The sequence below is a fragment of the Salvelinus fontinalis genome, chromosome 5 (genome assembly GCF_029448725.1).
Source record: "Salvelinus fontinalis isolate EN_2023a chromosome 5, ASM2944872v1, whole genome shotgun sequence".
In the NCBI taxonomy this organism is placed as follows: Eukaryota; Metazoa; Chordata; class Actinopteri; order Salmoniformes; family Salmonidae; genus Salvelinus; species Salvelinus fontinalis.
Genome location: NC_074669.1, coordinates 9968829 through 9988253, shown reverse-complemented (window position 1 = coordinate 9988253; position 19425 = coordinate 9968829). Strand labels below are relative to the sequence as shown.

At 42.4% G+C, this 19425-nt stretch overlaps 3 protein-coding genes across 6 annotated transcripts in view; 2 read left to right on the top strand and 1 right to left on the bottom strand.

Moving 5' to 3' along the window:
* Window positions 1–1318: 1318 nt before the first annotated feature.
* ticam1 (TIR domain containing adaptor molecule 1) lies at window positions 1319–17263 on the bottom strand. Of its 3 annotated transcripts, none has more exons than XM_055922365.1 (2): window positions 17077–17263; window positions 1319–3918 (listed from the first exon to the last, which is right to left on the bottom strand). In XM_055922365.1, the coding sequence occupies exon 2, from the start codon at window positions 3770–3772 to the stop codon at window positions 1793–1795; it is 1980 nt and encodes a 659-aa protein (XP_055778340.1). In that variant the 5' UTR covers window positions 3773–3918; window positions 17077–17263; the 3' UTR covers window positions 1319–1792. The 3 variants fall into 3 exon arrangements, with proteins under 3 accessions (XP_055778340.1, XP_055778341.1, XP_055778339.1); XM_055922366.1 differs by lacking the exon at window positions 17077–17263 and adding an exon at window positions 5787–5809; XM_055922364.1 differs by lacking the exon at window positions 17077–17263 and adding an exon at window positions 4401–4855.
* On the top strand, window positions 5843–8358 carry bet1l (Bet1 golgi vesicular membrane trafficking protein-like). Its single transcript, XM_055922369.1, has 4 exons — window positions 5843–5945; window positions 6222–6307; window positions 6471–6527; window positions 6662–8358. The coding sequence occupies exons 1-4, from the start codon at window positions 5927–5929 to the stop codon at window positions 6827–6829; spliced, it is 330 nt and encodes a 109-aa protein (XP_055778344.1). The 5' UTR covers window positions 5843–5926; the 3' UTR covers window positions 6830–8358.
* Window positions 16139–19425, top strand: part of deaf1 (DEAF1 transcription factor) — a 29683-nt gene continuing 26396 nt past the window's right edge. The window contains exons 1-2 of one of the 2 annotated variants that reach the window (XM_055922367.1): window positions 16139–16579; window positions 17504–17592. In XM_055922367.1, the coding sequence (XP_055778342.1) occupies window positions 16372–16579; window positions 17504–17592 (297 nt within the window). In that variant the 5' untranslated portion in view covers window positions 16139–16371. The remainder of the gene's footprint in view (window positions 16580–17503; window positions 17593–19425) is intronic. The other variant, XM_055922368.1, reaches the window with a different exon arrangement.

The window sequence follows — 19425 nt, the reverse complement described above, 5'->3', positions numbered from 1 at the left end:
ATTGTCCCCAGCACAAGGGGACCTGTGTATTGATCATGCTGTTTAATCAGCATCTTGATATGCCACATCTGTCGGGTGGATGGATTATCTTGGCGAAGAAAAAATGCTCACTAACGGATGTAAACAAATTTGTGCACAAAATTTGACAAAAATAATATTTCTGCGAACAAAACTTTTCTGGGATCTTTTATTTCAGCTCATGAAACATGGGACCAAAACTTTACATGTTGCATTTGTATTTTTGTTCTGTATAAAAAAAACAATGTATTGGCTGTATAGCCTATGTATTTAAAAACAAATTATAGTCAAAATTGTATCAAACTATAAATCAAGGTGGGCCGCTGCGAGGACGGGAAGGGCCACCATTGGGGCATCCACCCAGCCCACCTGGGTAACTTCCTGCTGGGGGACTTCAGGCAGCACAGGAAGGCCAGGAGCAAGCACCAGAGGGAGCTGGAGGACGGGTACAGTACAGGTGGCTCTCTGGGCTGGTCCTGGACAGAGCTAGGCTGTAGCCATCGGGAGAGGCACTGTGGGGGTAGAAGTGGGCTGCATGGATCCTGGGGCTGGATGAAGCCACAGTACCATCCACAGGAACCTAGAGGTTATTATGACACTACTGGGTTTGTGGACTGGACTTTGCCTTTCTATCACTCACAGAGGCTCCATGGAGGTGGAGTGGGATCTCTGGGAACTTATTACCCAATCGAGAGGTTCCCGGACTCTTATGACAGACCTATGCGACCGGAGACATGGTGCTATGATTGGCCCATGAAACCCACATGGAGACTGCATAGCTGGGACATACATGGCCCAAATCATGTGTGCATGACCGGGGAAAAGGAGTCATGTAACAGTGTGTTAGTGAGCCTGAACCCGCTCTACTCCCTGCCGGGCTGCCAATGGAGGTCCAGTCTTCAAGAACATTATATTCCCTTAGCCAGTATTTTAAAATAAATGTATTTACCAACCTGTTGTAAAGGATATTACAATCAGAAAACCAGATATGGGGGAAAATACAGATACATGTCTGACTACAATGTATCATGACTGACTACATTGAACTTCTTGTTTCTTTTGCTATCCCATACACTACATGTTTTACCCATGCACATTCACTGACACGTCTACAAACTCTGCATTTATCCAAATCTTTGTTTGTATTTTATATAAAATGTTATGCACCTCTAGACTATTGATTGAATGAAATGTAATCATGCTTAAATTCCTTTATGCTGCTCTATTGGTGATCCAAAGATAGTTGGCCTTGTTAAGTTAAACACAGTATCAACAAATAGGTTCAGGTAAAAAGAAGAACTGGAGCCTTATGTATTTATTGCATATCAGAAGTAATTGAACACAATGGAAAAAAACAAAACACTGATAGAATTTTAAAAGAGAAACAATTATATTAAACCACAACAAACTTATCTTAATACATATTCACCAGTTTGCACCAATCCCCTCATTCTCGGTGTACATGAGACTGCACCATTGTCTCCAGATTTAAAATGACAGCTTTTGCAAGCGATGACAGTTGATTCAAAATGAGAACTTTCACTTCAATGGTACAGAGCATCAGAAATGATTTGTTTAAGCAATCAACTAATGTAACATTGAACTATGATCATACTCAAAGCAAAAACACCATCAATACACAAAATGGCCACCAAGAAGAAAATAAACAGGATTTCTGTTCCAAGTGTAATATACTCCTAAATGATTACTCCAGAATAACTAGCTTTCACAAGACCACATTTAACCATCTCTTCTTTATTACATCATATTCAATTTAGAACCTGTCCTCTTCATCCCCACTGTTGTCCCCTCCTTGTCCGACAGTCATTTTAGAGTCATTCCCAATCATGATATAGCGAGCATTCTGGATGTGGATGTTTCCTGGTGGGTGACTCCACCCATGTTGCGGTGGTGTCACTGACGTATTGGACACATTTATAGGTGTACTTCCTAAAAATGGAGCAGTAAAGTGAGGCATTGCGGGAGTCGAGGGTTGATTGGAAAGTTGTTGTTGTAACAAATATCTCTGCATTCTTTCCGTCTCCTGACCACGAATTAAATCCATTTGAAGCCTCTCCTCTAGTCGTAGTCTCTCCTGTCTCCTAACCTGCGCCCTCACTGCCTGCTCGCTCAACCACAACCTCCTCTGTTTAGCAATCCTTGCTGGAGCCATGGCCCTTTTTGCCTTTCTCTCAAAGGCATTACCTTCCTCTAATGGAATAAAGATCCTCAGAACTTTGGGCATGTTCTCTCGGGGCATACGGTTCTCCTGTGGTAGAAAAGGGATGACAGTGTTGTACTTGTGCAGGTTCTCAATGGCATTCATGAGCACAGAACTGGTTTCTACCTCCAGCAGACGGGTGTTGAAGTTGCGAGTAAGCATCAGGATAGTGAAGGCTGAATTGTTGATGGCATCCTCCACACACATGAGGGTGTTCCTGCCTGGGATGGCAAAGTCCTGAGAGAAGGTTGCTCCTTCACCACCAACTATAGACTTTAGTTCCTCTTTAAACTTCTCAGCCATATCCACATCCTCTGCTGCATGCAGGATGACAAAGGAGAAAAACACTTCCTCCTCATCCTCCTCCATCTTCTGATTTGGGGTTTTCAACGGAACACTTGCTGACACTGGTTCAGTGGTAGTTGGATGAGAAGTTGGCCTATTGGTGTTTGAGGGAGGCACAAGGTTATTTTTGGGGCGTGGTTTGGAATGTGCGTTTGGACTCTCAGGGTTATCGAACTTAGTCTGAGCTGGAGTGAAATTGACAGGCGAAAAGGGTGAAACTCTCACCTCCTCTGACCCCGTTCTGTGTTCACAAGACACTGCAACACTAGTAACTCTGTCCATTTCTCCTTTAACAGGCTTAGGCACATTTTGTGTGGGTGGTATATCCCGAGACGTAACCCTGGAAAAGTATTTAAATGCACCTTCATCTCCTGTATTTGTACCATAATGTGGAACAGGTGATTGTACAGGCTTCAAATTCATTGGAGGAGGCTGCGATGGGATGTTGCTTGTTTTAAAGCCAAATGTTTCGGATACACTGATCTCCAAGTGAGAAGGGTAGGAACAAATGGAGGTGTCATCCCGTAGGGAGGACGGCGGACTGTGTCCACTTCCTGTCTGATTGGGAAAGCCTGATTTTTTAAAAGCTGTGCCCCCTTGGTCCAGCGGCGGGATGGAGCAAAGGCCTGATGAGGAGTCCTTAGGGAAACACATCCCCCCAACTGTGTCCTCAATCTGAGGCCCGCAGACCCTGTTGGCTTCTTCTCTCAGCTGCATCTGTATGTATTCTAATTCGGAACTCTCTTCACCACTGTTCTTGTATGTGGCTAGAGCTGTCTGGTAAGCCAAATCCCTCAGAGAGGAGTCGCACAACCTCTCCTCAGCCAACACCTTGAAAATCCTCGCTAGGTCTGCTAAGGTGCCCACAATACACTCTTGGAAAGGAACAATGCTCACTGTTAAGTCCTCCAACTTGACTCCACACATTCTCACCTTTTCAGCCAGATGGTTAGCAATGATGTTGTTGTCCTCCAAAGCCTGGAGCTTTTTCAGTGCCTCTGACCTTTTCCCGAGGCAGATGAGAGACATGGCATGTACCAGCTCCTCGGCCAGGCTATCACCCAACTTGAAAGTCAGGCTTAGCTGTCTCTCGTATGGGACCTTAGAGAGGATCTTAAAGGCATCCACTAACCCAGTCCCTCCTCTGGGCTCATCTTCTGCATGAGCTTCCCTGTCCATCTCTAACATCCCTTTCTGATGATATGATATCCTTAACTAATGTATTTGAAATCAGATCAACATTGTTTTGCCAGTTACTTCATCCCTTATGGTGTGTAGATGGCATCATATCTTTGATTCATCAACTTTATTTCACATAAGCACTGACAGGTAAACTGAAATGTAGAGAGACAAACATGTGAGTAAACTGGAATCATTTCAAAATACATCATGCAAATACTGATAAATCAAATGACAAAAACATTGTGCTTTGTAACTAGATACTTCTGCAAAGCTTTTTTAATGCAATAGGTTTATTTAGAATGTATATATTATGAAAGTCCCCAAGAGCATCAATATCCATTCTACTCACACTAAATACGAAAAAGCAGCAACAATGCTTATTATTTGAATTTTGCCTAATCCTAGGTGGTGCTGTAAATGTAGGCCTACTACTACTAGGCCGCATACCTGGGTACATCAATGTAGTCCTGTAAGAAATTGCAATGTCAGCGTTCGATATAAATCACAAAAGTGGCCTAATTATAGGCCTACACCACCATCATATAATCCATGCTGAAGTAGTAGTAAACCCTGCGACTACAGTCATTCATTAAAACGGGTAAAACTGACGGTAAAGTGTATAAACATCACTTACCGATAAGGAAAAGAGTAACAACAAATCCACCAGTCCACATATTATGTGATATAAATCGCGTTTACATTCCCGGAATTGTATTACGTTCTGTGGTTTTGTCTAGAAAATATACAGCTTTTGTCAAAATTGACTTATAAAATTAGGTTATGGTTAGGGTGAACTAAAATGCAAAACCAAAAATTACTTTAGACGTCAATTTGACAAAAGTTGCATCCCATCTCGGCACGACAACATTCAGAATTTAGCCTCGTTCGAGTATCGAGATCACATTCTGTCTACACGCTGCGAACCAAAGAAACGATTTTTATTTCTGGGGTGTAGCTATTCGTTATGCTGATTCTTTTGCAAAATGTTTCGTCTGTTGCAATTTTTGCGACAGAAACGGTTTACTCCAAGCGGAAAACGCAAACGGACAACTTATATTGGACAAATGCAGATAGGTCCCTCCCCGTTTTGTTCAGTTGTCTTTGTTTGCTTCCGTTTGGTTCTTGAACGGTAAACGGTTTCCGCAATGAATACACCCCTGGTCTCAACCAACCTACAGCAGGAAGAGGAAAAGAGGCCAACTGCAGAAAATCTGGCTCCCTCCAGCAAATTGCGTTTTTTCGCCCACCAAGCAAGAAGTTTTTGTACTTTTATTTTAACCTTTATTTAACTAGGCAAGTCAGTTAAGAACAAATTATTAATTCATTTGCTTCTACACCTGCATTGCTTGCTGTTTGGTGTTTTAGGCTGCGTTTCTGTACAGCAATTTGAGATATCAGCTGATGAAGGGCTATATAAATACATTTGATTTGAATTATAATGACGGCCGTGAGATGCAGTGCCTTAGACCACTGCGCCATTCGGGAGCACATGGGGGACAATGAGATTGTCAAATTTGGTCAACAAAATAATGAATGGTTTATTTGATCAAATATACGTTTCGTAATGGTTAAGTTGTTACGAGTGTACTGATATAATATTGATATTTTGGGGCTCAGCGGTCTAAGGCACTGTATCTCCGTGCTAGAGGCGTCTCTACAGACCCTGGTTCGATTCCAGGCTGTATCACAACCGGCCGTGATTGGGAGTCCCATTGGGCAGCGCACAATTGGCCCAGTGTCATTAGGGGTTGGCCGGGGTAGGCTGTCATTGTAAATAATAATTAGTTCCTAACTAAAAATATAGGACACGTGACATCCCAGCAACTTCGAGAAAAAACACTTAATATCGGAGATGGCTATGCATATTCATGCCATGAGGCTAGTAGCATAGCATCGCTCTTCATTGAATGCATGCGGTTGACGTCCAAAACCCTAATCAAATATTTAAAAAAAGATTACATGAATGAAATGTATCCACCAATCCAAAGAAAGGCGGGAACTAGATAGCCAGCTGGGCTACCTTGTGGACAAAGATCCCCATTGTTAGAGCGAAGAGACCTTGTCTGTATATCCATAATCTTTCCCCCACAGTCATTGCATCCAAACAGCGCAGTGGCTTCAACCGGCTTCCGTAAATTTGCTCATACGTCAACAGCCAAGATGGCGGACTGGAATCGAGGTAATTTGATAAGTGACACGTCTTCATAATGAACATTGTTGACCTATGTTCTTAATCTAACATTTTTACGGACTAGTCATTTTGAAAGAATTGTATGTAGATTGCTTTTTATGTGTCTAACCCAGTGTGAAGTGTAGATTGTCGCGCTAACGTTAGCTGTCACTGGTCGTAGTTATCTAATAAGTTTGTAAGCGTTACGTTATTTTTTTTAACGTGATATCTATCTTGCTCGTATGTAAATATCATATTATTCACTCCCTGTTCTTGTCATGGTAGGACAAGGTGCTGTTGACGATATGTTGGACACGGAAAACAAGCTTCTGGCTGACAATTTGGCGTCCAAAGTTTCCAGATTGAAATCGGTATGTATGACCACTGACAAGTTGCATCTAATTTACCGGCGGTATGCTACCAACAGCTTGCAAACAAAGTAGCAGGCATAGATAGTATTATTGTAAAAGTTAGCTGCTAATATTAACTTAAATTATTTTATTTACTTTTGTAATTATCTTGTTATTTTTAAAGCTTGCCTACGACATTGACAAAGAAGCTGAAGACCAAAATTCCTATTTGGATGGCATGGTAAGTCTTGAGTGGGGGCAGGGTAATATGAATGTAGCTGTGTGTAGCAAGTGGCTGTCTAGTTCTGCATCAAATGAGTTTCCTGATGTATGTAGCAAGTTCATCAATCCACTCTCTTCCTTTTCTTTTTTTAGGATTCCAATTTTCTGAGTGCTACAGGACTGTTGACTGGCAGTGTGAAGAGGTTCTCTGGCATGGTGCGATCTGGAAGAGACAATCGCAAAATCCTCTGCTATGTCTCAGTAGGACTGGTCTTCGTCTTCTTCCTGCTCTACTATCTCATCTACAGCGTCCAGAACTGAAGAGCTTTAACAAGAATGGAACTTTATAGTGTGGCTGGCTACTTTCCTCTCAGTTATACCAAGAAAGACAAAATAGAAACTTTTATTGTGAAGGTTTTGGATAGGAAATCATCTCCCCCTCTCCAATTCTCTATATAATAATGTCTTCTGCTCGAAATGAGAAATACAGTATGTGCAGATGTGTATATAATTTGTCTCAGTTATATGAGAACTGTCATTGTATATACATTATTTAAGACCCCAGTCATGTAAAACTGAATGTTGCCCCCCCCCCCCCAAAAAAAAAAAAACAACCCATCTTTACCAGGATGCAGTTGAAAGCAGGGTAGTCCTTTATTTACATTGATAAATAGCCCTATAGATTATTGGCAAAGAATGCCCCAGTGCCCTTTTCACATTACTGAGCCAAAACATGCAGTACTGACCATAGGTGTACAATAAGAGATTGTACTCGGTTTTGGCTTATTCTTGTGTTTTGTAATAGTAGTTTGAAGACATGCTCCGGTACTTTGGCGATTTAGAAAGTCTTTTTTAAGACCTCCTGCTTTGGGCAGGATGTGTCATTGTGTAGTTCACACATGCATAATCTATGAGCAGAATTTCTGTTTTACCTCAATTAGCCATGAAATCCCTAGTTTGAAAGCAACTTTTTTTTCTGGAAACTGACGTCGTACGCAATTTTCCGTGAGCGCTACTTTCAGAACTACGGGCTAAAAAGTATACAAAAGTACTGTAGAATCTCTAAGACATTGCCTAAACTTTAACAATCTCTTCTGTGATACTAAGTTGTCAATACCCAATGACTTTCAATTATGCTTCAGAAAAACAAGAACAGACTTATCTAATTTACAAACCAAGTAACTGTGTCTGGGTTTCAGATTTAGTGCTTTAGCATTGGGCTAATTTCTACAACCGTGTGAGTAATAATATACATATTTTCAGCACCTGGCATGTAATTAATCGTTCTTGCATTTCCAAAACAACTACATAACATCATTTTTTCCAGTGAGTTGTATAAATCCTTGTAATGTATGTGTAATAAACATTTTGATACTACAGTCGACTCCAGATAAGTGAAAACTCCACAGGTCCCGATTAAATTTTTCTTGCTCTGAATATCTGCTCCATTGGTTCGTGTAGTTAATACAGTCCTGAACCAATGGAACCATTTCACTTATCAGGAGTTGACTAGTTTACAGATGGTAGATGGTTGATTTTACAGAGATGGCAAGACATTTATTTTAATTTAGATTTTAAGGATATTAAATGAGATTTTGCAAAAATCTGTTGTAAGTAATACTTTTCTCAATCTACCACTATCCAGATCTGAGTGGTCCAATTAGTCCATGAGCCAGACCACCAAATATGGGTTGTCGACATCTTTAGTGATTTATGTCCCTAGAGGTGGGAAATGTGTGATACCAGTGCAGCAATGGTAGGTTTCTGTGTATCACTCTTTCATCCCTCTGCCCATTCATTTTTCCCTTAGGGATTTTACCCTACAATAAACAATGTCAGTATATGTAACAGTTTTGCTTCCGTCCCCCCTCGCTCTCAACCTGTGCTTGAACAAGGGACCCTTTGCACACATCCACAAGTCACCCTCGAATCATCGTTACCTATCGTTCCACAAAAGCCGCAACCGTTGCAGAGCAAGGTAAATAACTAGGTTTCAGAGCGAGTAACGTCACCGATTGAAACGCTACTAGCACACATTGCTAAATAGCTTGCCATTTCACACTGGTTAAATATACAGAGTTATTGGTTTTAATTATGTATCATTGGAACGCTTAGATTCACAACTATCCATCGGACACACATTTTTGGAAATGATCAGGAGAGACAAACTTTGACCTCTAGGGTACATATCAGAATTACCTGTGTTAATGGCTTTAAAAAGGAAACACTGATAACATTTGTTTGACAAGTGGTTCAGAAAGGTCATAAAAGTACCTTTCAAATAATTATATATAACTTTGAAAGCACCAGCTCCAACTATTGTTTAAAAATTGCCCATGTTGAAAGCTTAGCCATAGAAGTCCATGTAATAGGGAATCTATATTTATAGATTCTAACTTTGATAGGCACCAAATTGCGCACACACAGCTAGAACACAGTTTTAAAAAGATTTGTAGATACAGGACCAGCACATAATTTACACATTAACCCCACAGAAGCCTTTTTCCAATATGACCACCATACATCTCAATTGGGTCTTATACCATACCTGTTTGAAATACAGTATTATTGTAGTATGCTGACAAATTCATTATATTAAAATGTTCATAGTGATGTAGAATACAAAACCACATCAGCCAGGTGTGCCAGATATAAAGATGTTGAATTGTGTGAAAAATGTGTTCAAAAAGCTGTCTGAATTGCAGTTTTCAGAAGAAACTACGGTCACTAGTTGCAACATTTCATCTTCAAACATGTAACATGGATATGTACATGTGAATAGTCATGGATATGAGCTGATTAAAATATTACAATGTTATCCTTTTATTTTTTCAGAAAGCAGAGGACTAGACATTTGCCGCATACATTACAATGTAAATTCCATAGGCATGCCCATACGTTTTAACCTAATGGTGAGAGCAAAAAATCATTACACGCAGTTAATCTAAATGAAGATGCATTGGTCTGTTACTAGAATATGAATGTAATTGGCCTGAACAGGCCCAACATCGGATTTTACTACACTAACCACGTTTCCATCCAACTATTTCATGCGAATGAATTACCTGATGCATGAAAAAAGTCACGAAAGTGCTGATATGAATTGAATTGCCAGTACAATTCTATAAATGCCAACAATTTGTTGGTGGGATTTGATTGTGTCGGTGAAATTAATTATGCGAAAAATGTCGGTGGAAACACCTTTATGCGCAAATATTGATATAACCATCATATCGAAGTAAACTTGGGAGTCACACGACGATATGTTGTGTGGTCCTCCGGCTACGACTAGGGAAAGCATGCAGTTTATTAGGCTACAGATGAAGTAATGATGAACGTCAAAGGGTGGTGAATGTTGTGTAAGGTGATGAGCTTGATGCTCCTTTCCAATAAATATCGAGGGTCTTATTCTGGTGACAGATGCTTGGCTGCCGTTTGACAAATACAAATAATTGTACTTTTATCTATAGTAGTCTCATAATGTAGTTAGCCATAATGTAGTTAGCCTCCCTAATCTGGGAGCTGTTGGCTGGAGTGCATGTGCCAAGACCAGAGTGGGCACATTTGGTATATAATGCAACAGTTTTTGTGACAAAACCATCAGAAGAGTTGAAAATGAGATGGAACCCCATTTAACTTGTATTTTTCATTCGGTACATGGGAATTTCACGGTGACATTTATTTTTATGTTCACCTTTCCCCCCCCCAAAAAGTCAGTTTGATAGAAACATTTATTTTTATTTAACTAGGCAAGTCAGTTAATAACGGCCTACCCCGGCCAACGCTGGGCCAATTCTGCGCCGCCTTATGGGACTCCCAATCACGGAAGTGATTCAGCCTGGATTCGATCCAGGGACTGTAGTGACGCCTCTTGCTCTGCGATGTAGTGCCTTAGACCGCTGCACCAAACATCTCTGGTGGGAAAATTAGCATATTGTTTTATGCAGATTTTTTAATATTTGCATGAAAATCTGTCGCAAATTGGATGGAAACCTACTGTAATGGAATGTATGGTACAGCCTAAAGACCTCACAATGAAAACAGCTACTAGGATAACGTCGTATTTCATTTTAATCAGCTCACATCCGTGACTATTCACATGTACTGTACATATCCATTTAACATGATTGAATATTAAAAATACTGCAATTATCGATCATAACATCTTCAGAAATCAGCTTTTTTGGAAGATTCTTACCACATTTATATCAATAATTTTACATACTATACAGTACCAGTCAAAAGTTTGGACACACCTACTCATTCAAGGGTTTTTCTTTATTTTTTTACTATAAGTCATCAAAACTATGAAATAACACATATGGAATCATGTAGTAACCAAAAAACTGTTAAACAAATCAAAATATATGTTATATTCTTCAAAGTTGCCACCCTTTGACAGCTTTGCACATTCTTGGCATTCTCTCAACCAGCTTCACGTGGAATGCTTCTCTAACAGTCTTGAAGGAGTTCCCACATATGCTGAGCACTTGTTGGCTGCTTTTTCTTACTCTGCTGTCCAACTCATCCCAAACCATCTCAATTGGGTTGAGGTTGGGTGATTGTGGAGGCCATGTCATCTGCTACAGCACTCTCCTTCTTGGTCAAATAGCTCTTACACAGCCTGGAGGTGTGTTGGGTGATTGTCCTGTTGAAAAACAAATGATAGTCCCACTAAGCGCAAACCAGATTGGATGGCGTATCGCTGCAGAATGCTGTAGTAGTCATGCTGGTTAAGTGTGCCTTGAATTCTAAATAAATCACTGACAGTGTCACCAGCAAAGCCCTTAGTCGTGGTATATTGGCCATATACCACAAACCCCTGAGATGCCTTATTGCTATTATAAACAGGTTACCAACGGGATTACCAATGGCTCATGTGGTTGTATATTCTACATCACTATGAACATTTGAAAGATATTTTCGGGCATACTACAATTATATTTTATACAGGTATGGCCATGCGAAATTGTCCAATAAGAGCCCATTGAGTTGTTTGGCGGCAAAATATTGGAAAAAGCCTTTGTGGGGTTAATGCGGGGATTCTCTGATTGCCCTGTATCTGCAAATCTTTTTTAATACCCATGCTTAGCTGTGTGTGTGCAATTTGTTGCCACTTATTAAAGTTAGAATTCCAAAACATAGCTGTCCCATTACATGGATTTCTATGGGCTAAGCTTCCAACATTCATTGGCACTTATGGGCTATTTTTAAACCATTTGAAAAGTAATTTCATTGCCTTTCAGAACCACTTGTCTAACAAAGTTTAAAATGTGCCATGATTTCCTTTTTAAAGCCATTTATAGGCCTACAGGTAATTCTGATATGTAACAGAGGTTCTGCTGATCTGAAAATTCCAAAATGTGTCTGATGGATAATTCAAATCCAAGTTTATTTGTCACGTGCGCCGAATACAACAAGTGTAGGTAGACCTTACAGTGAAATGCTTACTTACAGGCTTTAACCAATAGTGCAAAAAAGGTATTAGGTGAACAATAGGTAAGTAAAGAAATAAAACAGTAAAAAGACAGGTTATATGCAGTAGCGAGGCTATAAAAGTAGCGAGGCTACATACATACACCGGTTAGTCAGGCTGATTGAGGTAGTATGTACATGTAGATATGGTTAAAGTGACTATGCATATATGATAAACAGAGAGTAGCAGTAGCGTAAAAGAGGGGTTGGCGGGTGGTGGGTGGTGGAACACAATGCAGATAGCCCGGTTAGCCAATGTGCGAGAGCACTGGCTGGTCGGCCCAATTGAGGTAGTATGTACATGAATGTATAGTTAAAGTGACTATGCATATAAGATAAACAGAGAGTAACAGCAGCGTAAAAGAGGGGTTGGGGGGGTGGCACACAATGCAAATAGTCTGGGTAGCCATTTGATTACCTGTTCAGGAGTCTTATGGCTTGGGGGTAAAAACTGTTGAGAAGCCTTTATGTCCTAGACTTGGCACTCAGGTACTCTTGCCATGCGGTAGTAGATAGAACAGTATATGGCTGGGGTCTGACAATTTTTAGGGCCTTCCTCTGACACCGCCTGGTGTAGAGGTCCTAGATGGCAGGCAGCCTGGATGGCAGTGATGTACAGGGCCGTACGCACTACCCTCTGTAGTGCCTTGCGGTCAGAGGCTGAGCAATTGCCGTACCAGGCAGTGATGCAACCAGTCAGGATACTCTCGATGTTGCAGCTGTAAAACCTTTTAAGGATCTCAGGACCCATACCAAATATTTTTAGTTTCCTGAGGGGAAATAGGCTTTGTCGTGCCCTCTTCATGACTGTCTTGGTGTGTTTGGACCATTCTAGTTTATTGTTGATGTTGACACCAAGGAACTTGAAGCTCTCAACCTGCTCCACTACAGCCCCGTCGATGAGAATGGGGGCGTGCTCGGTCCTCCTTTTCCTGTAGTCCACAATTATCTCCTTAGTCTTGCTTACGTTGAGGGATAGGTTGTTATTCTGGCACCACCCGGCCAGATCTCTGACCTCCTCCCTATAGGCTGTCTCGTCGTTGATCAGGCCTACCACTGTTGTGTCGTCTGCAAACTTAATGATGGTGTTGGAGTCGTGCCTGGCCATGCAGTCGTGGGTGAACAGGGAGTGCAGGAGGGGACTGAGCACGCACCCCTGGGGAGCTCCAGTGTTGAGGATCAACGTGGTAGATGTGTTGCTACCTACCCTCACCACCTTGTGAATCTAAGCTTTCAAATATGATTAAAGGGTGTAAGTGTACAATGTTGGGCCCATTTTTTCATGAGCTGAAATAAAAGATCCCAGAAATGTTCCATATGCACAGAAAGCTTATTTCTCTCAAAATTGGTGCACAAATTTGTTTACATCCCTGTTAGTGAGCATTTATCCTTTGCCAAGATAATTCATACACCTGACAGGTGTGGCATATTAAGAAGTTGATTAAACAGCATAATCATTACACAGGTGCACCTTGCGCTGGGGACAATAAAAGTCCACTCTAAAATGGGCAGTTTTGTCACACAACACACGTTTTTAGGGAGCGTGCAATTGGAATGCTGACTGCGGAGTTCTCCACCAGAGCCGTTGCCAGAGTATTTTATGTTCATTTCTCTACCATAAGCCGCTTCCAACGTCGTTTTCGTGATTTTTCACTTTGTCCAACCGGCCTCGCAACCGCAGACTACGTGTGTGGCATCATGTGGGCGAGCGGTTTGCTGATGTTAACAGAGTGCCCCATGGTGGTTGTGGGGTTATGATATGGGCAGGCATAAGCTACGGACAACGAACACAATTGCGCTTTATTGATGCACAGAGATACCATAACGAGATCCTGAGGCCCATTGTTGTGCCATTCATCATGTTTCAGCATGATAATGCACTGCCCCATGTCACAAGGATCTGTACACAATTCCTGGAAGCTGAAAATGTCCCAGTTCTTCCATGGCCTGCAAACTCACCAGATATGTCACCCTTTGAGCACGTTTGGGATGCTCTGGATTGACCTGTATGACACCGTGTTCCAGTTCCGCCAATATCCAGCAACTTCGCACAACCATTGAAGAGGAGTGGGACAACATTTCAGAGGTCACAATCAACAGCCTGATCAACTCTATGCGAAGGAGATGTTGCGCTGCCAGATGAGGAAAATGGTGGGCACACCAGATACTGACTGGTTTTCTGATCCACGCCCATACTTTCTTTTTAAGTTACCTGTGACCAACAGAGGCATATCTGTATTCCCTGTCATGTGAAATCCATAGATTAGGGCCTAATTTATTTTATCCAATTGACTGATTTTCCTATATGAACTGTAACTTTGAAATTGTGGCACAGTGGTCTAAGGCCGTGCCACTAGAGAACCTAGTTCGAGTCCAGGCTCTGTCGTGAACGGGAGGCCCATGGGGCGGCACACAATTGGCCCAGCATCGTCCAGGTTAGGGGAGGGTTTGGTCAGCAGGGATGTTCCTGTCCCATCGTGCACTAGCGACTCCTATGGCTGGGCCCTTTGCAGAGTGCATGCTGACACAGTCGCCAGGTGTATGGTGCTTCCTCTGACACATTGGTGGGGCTGGGTTCCGGGTTAAGCGGGCATTGTCAAGAAGCAGTGCGGCTTGGCTGTGTTGCGTTTCGGAGGACGCACGGCTCTCGACCTTCGCCTCTCCCGAGTCCGTACGGGAGTTGCAGGAATGGGACAGGACTGTAACTACCAATTGGATACCACGAAAAAGGGTTAAAAAAAAGAATACATTTTTTTGTTGAAATTGTTGCATTTATATTTTTTGTTCAGTATAAATGAATGGGATGGAGGGATGAAAGAGTGAGTGATAAAACACAGAAAGCTACTATTGATGCACTGCTATCACACATTTTCCAACTCTAAGGACGTCATAGACCTTGAAAAAAGTCACTATGAGACATCGTTGGCCCAAGTGAAGCCGACCGACCAACCCCTGGCTCAGGGTTTCCCAAACTCGGTCCTGGGGCCCCACCCTGAGTGCATGTTTTGGTTTTTGCCCTAGCACTAAACAGTTGATTAAAATAATCTAAGCTTGATGATGAGTTGGTTATTTGAATCAGCTGTGTAGTGCTAGGGCAAAAAACAAAACATGCACTTAGTTTGGGAAACCCTGCGCCTGGCTTATGGACTTAATCTACTGTTGGTCTAATGATGAACAATTGTTCATTATTAGACATAACATAGGGCTGCGCACAATTTTTAAAATTTGTATTTTATTTATTTCACCTTTATTTAATTAGGCAAGCCAGTTAAGAACAGATTCTGATTTTACAATGACGGCCTACCCTGGCAAAACCCTCCCCTAACCCAGACGATGCTGTGCCAATCAACAAATTGGATGCAATCTATCACAGTGCCATCCGTTTTGTCACCAAAGCCCATATACTACCCACCACTGCGACCTGTACGCTCTCGTTGGCTGGCCCTCGCTTCACTCTCGTCACCAAACCCACTGGCTCCAGGTCATCAACAAGTCTCTGCTAGGTAAAGCCCCACCTTATCTCAGCTCACTGGTCACTATAGCATCCCCCACTCGTAGCACGCGCTCCAGAAGGTATATCTTACTGGTCACCCCCAAAGCCAATTCCTCCTTTGGCTGCCTTTCCTTACAGTTCAATCAATCAATCAAGTTTATTTTATATAGCCCTTCGTACATCAGCTAATATCTCGAAGTGCTGTACAGAGACCCAGCCTAAAACCCCAAACAGCTAGAATGCAGGTGTAGAAGCACGGTGGCTAGGAAAAACTCCTTAGAAAGGCCCTCCCTACAGTTCTCTGCCATTCCAGTGTTTAATTGCTATATTGTAATTACTTTTGCCTTAACCCCCTTATCTTATCTCATTTGCACTCACTGTATAGACTTTTTTTGTCTTTTTTTTTCTACTGTATTATTGACTGTATGTTTGTTTATTCCATGTGTAACTCTGTGTTGTTGTATGTGTCGTACTGCTATGCTTCATCTTGGCCAGGTCGCAGTTGCAAATGAGAACTTGTTCTCAACTAGCCTACCTGGTTAAATAAAGGTTAATAAAAAAATATATATTATCATGTATCATTGCCACCTAGTGGTGTAAAAATGAAACGAGACTTGAGCGTCGATTCGTGTGACGTCGTTTTGTTTCGGTAATTTCCGCTGCATCTCCTTCCTGTGAGACTTGACCGAAAAGCGTAAAGAGAACGAACGTAAGACGCCATTTCTCCCCGTTTTAATACATTTGGTTTGAAATAATAATTTAATCGACGGCACAAATTATAATTTTTTATTCCAGTGCATGAGCGGTTTATGCACAGCACAATATAATCGGGTCGGTGCCATATTCTCCGATTATTTCTCGGTCAAATTCGGCGTAAATCGTTAGACATAGGAAAATGGACGAGACGGACTCGGCAACGAAGGGACTAGCGTTGGACGAGGAGTCCATAGACGCTGCCGGAGAGCCGGTGGAGGAGGGGGTGGATTCGGATACTGAGTCGGAGGCCGAAGTCACCACGATGACAGTAATGGGAGAACCGGGGAACATCGAGATTGGAACCGAGTCCTTGCCGAACTCTGACGATGCCGAGACAGCTTTTGCAGGCAAGTTTGAGAATGCAGCCAGCTAACGTTACTGATACTCGTCAAGCTAACTAAATGCCAGCTACACATCTTTTAGCTCGTTAGCAAGTACCACATTATGTTTACTAACTAACTTCCTTTCATCTGTGCTAGTACTGTTAGTTACAATACTAGACGCATAGGGAAACACAAACAGGTTAGCTAGCTAGCTAAATCAACCAGTCTAACCTAATTCAGCTGCATTAGCTATAGTACCGTTACCCATTTTGAAATGCATGAACTATCTAATGTATACATTGGATTATCATCATAGCCCCTTACATGTACCTCCAAACATCTTATTTTCCGTAGATATTTGTATTTAACGTTAGGAATAATACAGGTAATATTGCAAGACGCCCATGTTGACAGTTTTCTACATAATATTTGGTATTCAAATATTTGGGCGCAGTCCTTGTTTTTGTTTCCCTATCAAATCAACTATCAGCATACCACCCTGCATCCCAATGGTCGCTTACCTCTGAAGCTAAGTAGGGTTGGTCCTGGTAGCCCTGGTTGGGAGCCCAGATACTGCTGGAAATGGTGTTGGAGGGCCTGTAGGAGACACTCTTTCCTTTGGTCCCTAAAAAGAAAAATCCCAATGCTCCAGGGCAGTTGATGCCCTTTACAGGGTGCAGTCTTTCGGATGGGATGTTAAATGGGTTTCCTGACTTTGTGGTCACTAAAGATCCCATGGCACTTATCGTGAGAATAGGGGTGTTAACCCTGGGGTCCTGGCTAAATTCCCAATCTGGCCCTCATACCATCATGGCCACCTTAAATAAAAAATAAAAAATTCATCAAAACTAACGTGATTCACATAGTGAGATCTACTACAAAGAGAGACAGGCCAGTCATGTAAGTAGAGTGCATTTGACTATTTCAACCTGTGATCTCTCACAACAGAAGTCACAACAGTCACTGTGGGGGATGTCCAAGCAGCCGAGGACAATGTGTTTACTGCCACCTCAGCCTCCATACCAGAGCATGTTCTTGTAAGTCCTCACATGGTGGTCATTTTGGATCTGAATATCTTGTGGTCTAGGCCTACTAGTGGATTTGTATTGTTTCTGCGTAGCTCAGTTGGTAGAGCATGACACTTGCAACGCAATGTTTTTGGGTTCGATTCCCACGGGGACCAGTACGAAAATGTGTGCACTCACTACTGTAAGTCACTCTGGATAAGAGCGTTTTCTAAATGACTAAAATTGTAATGTTGACAGCTGCCACACTAGAGCCCAACATGAGTATTTAACAGTTCCATTAATTTGTCCTCACCACTCACTAGGCTTATATCGTCTAGACTCTAGGACCACTCACTAGGCGTATATCGTCTAGACTCTAGGACCACTCACTAGGCGTATATCGTCTAGACTCTAGGACCACTCACTAGGCGTATATCGTCTGGACTCTAGGACCACTCACTATGCGTATATCGTCTCAACTCTAGGACCACTCACTATGCGTATATCGTCTCAACTCTAGGACCACTCACTAGGCGTATATCGTCTCAACTCTAGGACCACTCACTAGGCGTATATCGTCTAGACTCTAGGACCACTCACTAGGCGTATATCGTCTAGACTCTAGGACCACTCACTAGGCGTATATCGTCTAGACTCTAGGACCACTCACTAGGCGTATATCGTCTAGACTCTAGGACCACTCACTAGGCGTATATCGTCTGGACTCTAGGACCACTCACTATGCGTATATCGTCTCAACTCTAGGACCACTCACTATGCGTATATCGTCTCAACTCTAGGACCACTCACTAGGCGTATATCGTCTCAACTCTAGGACCACTCACTAGGCGTATATCGTCTAGACTCTAGGACCACTCACTAGGCGTATATCGTCTAGACTCTAGGACCACTCACTAGGCGTATATCGTCTAGACTCTAGGACCACTCACTAGGCGTATATCGTCTAGACTCTAGGACCACTCACTAGGCGTATATCGTCTAGACTCTAGGACCACTCACTAGGCGTATATCGTCTAGACTCTAGGACCACTCACTAGGTGTATATCGTCTAGACTCTAGGACCACTCACTAGGCGTACATAGTCTAGACTCTAGGACCACTCACTAGGCGTATATCGTCTAGACTCTAGGACCACTCACTAGGCGTATATCGTCTAGACTCTAGGACCACTCACTAGGCGTACATCGTCTGGACTCTAGGACCACTCGCTAGGCGTATATTGTCTAGACTCTAGGACCACTCGCTAGGCGTATATTGTCTGGACTCTAGGACCACTCACCAGGCGTATATCGTCTGGACTCTAGGACCACTCACTAGGCGTATATCGTCTAGACTCTAGGACCACTCACTAGGCGTATATCGTCTAGACTCTAGGACCACTCACTAGGCGTATATCGTCTAGACTCTAGGACCACTCACTAGGCGTATATCGTCTAGACTCTAGGACCACTCACTAGGCGTATATCGTCTGGACTCTAGGACCACTCACTAGGCGTATATTGTCTAGACTCTAGGACCACTCACTAGGCGTATATTGTCTGGACTCTAGGACCACTCACTAGGTGTATATCGTCTAGACTCTAGGACCACTCACTAGGTGTATATCGTCTAGACTCTAGGACCACTCGCTAGGCGTATATCGTCTAGACTCTAGGACCACTCGCTAGGCGTAGATCGTCTGGACTCTAGGACCACTCACTAGGCGTATATCGTCTGGACTCTAGGACCACTCACTAGGCGTATATCGTCTAGACTCTAGGACCACTCACTAGGCGTATATCGTCTGGACTCTAGGACCACTCACTAGGCGTATATCGTCTAGACTCTAGGACCACTCACTAG

Excerpts from the sequence above, each read along its gene's own strand:
- ticam1 (XM_055922365.1), bottom strand. The coding sequence starts at position 3,772 with ATGTTAGAGATGGACAGGGAAGCTCATGCAGAAGATGAGCCCAGAGGA.
- bet1l (XM_055922369.1), top strand. Across the intron at positions 6,308-6,470 it reads AAGTTTCCAGATTGAAATCG|CTTGCCTACGACATTGACAA; the intron begins GTATGTATGACC and ends TTATTTTTAAAG. Across the intron at positions 6,528-6,661 it reads ATTCCTATTTGGATGGCATG|GATTCCAATTTTCTGAGTGC; the intron begins GTAAGTCTTGAG and ends TTCTTTTTTTAG.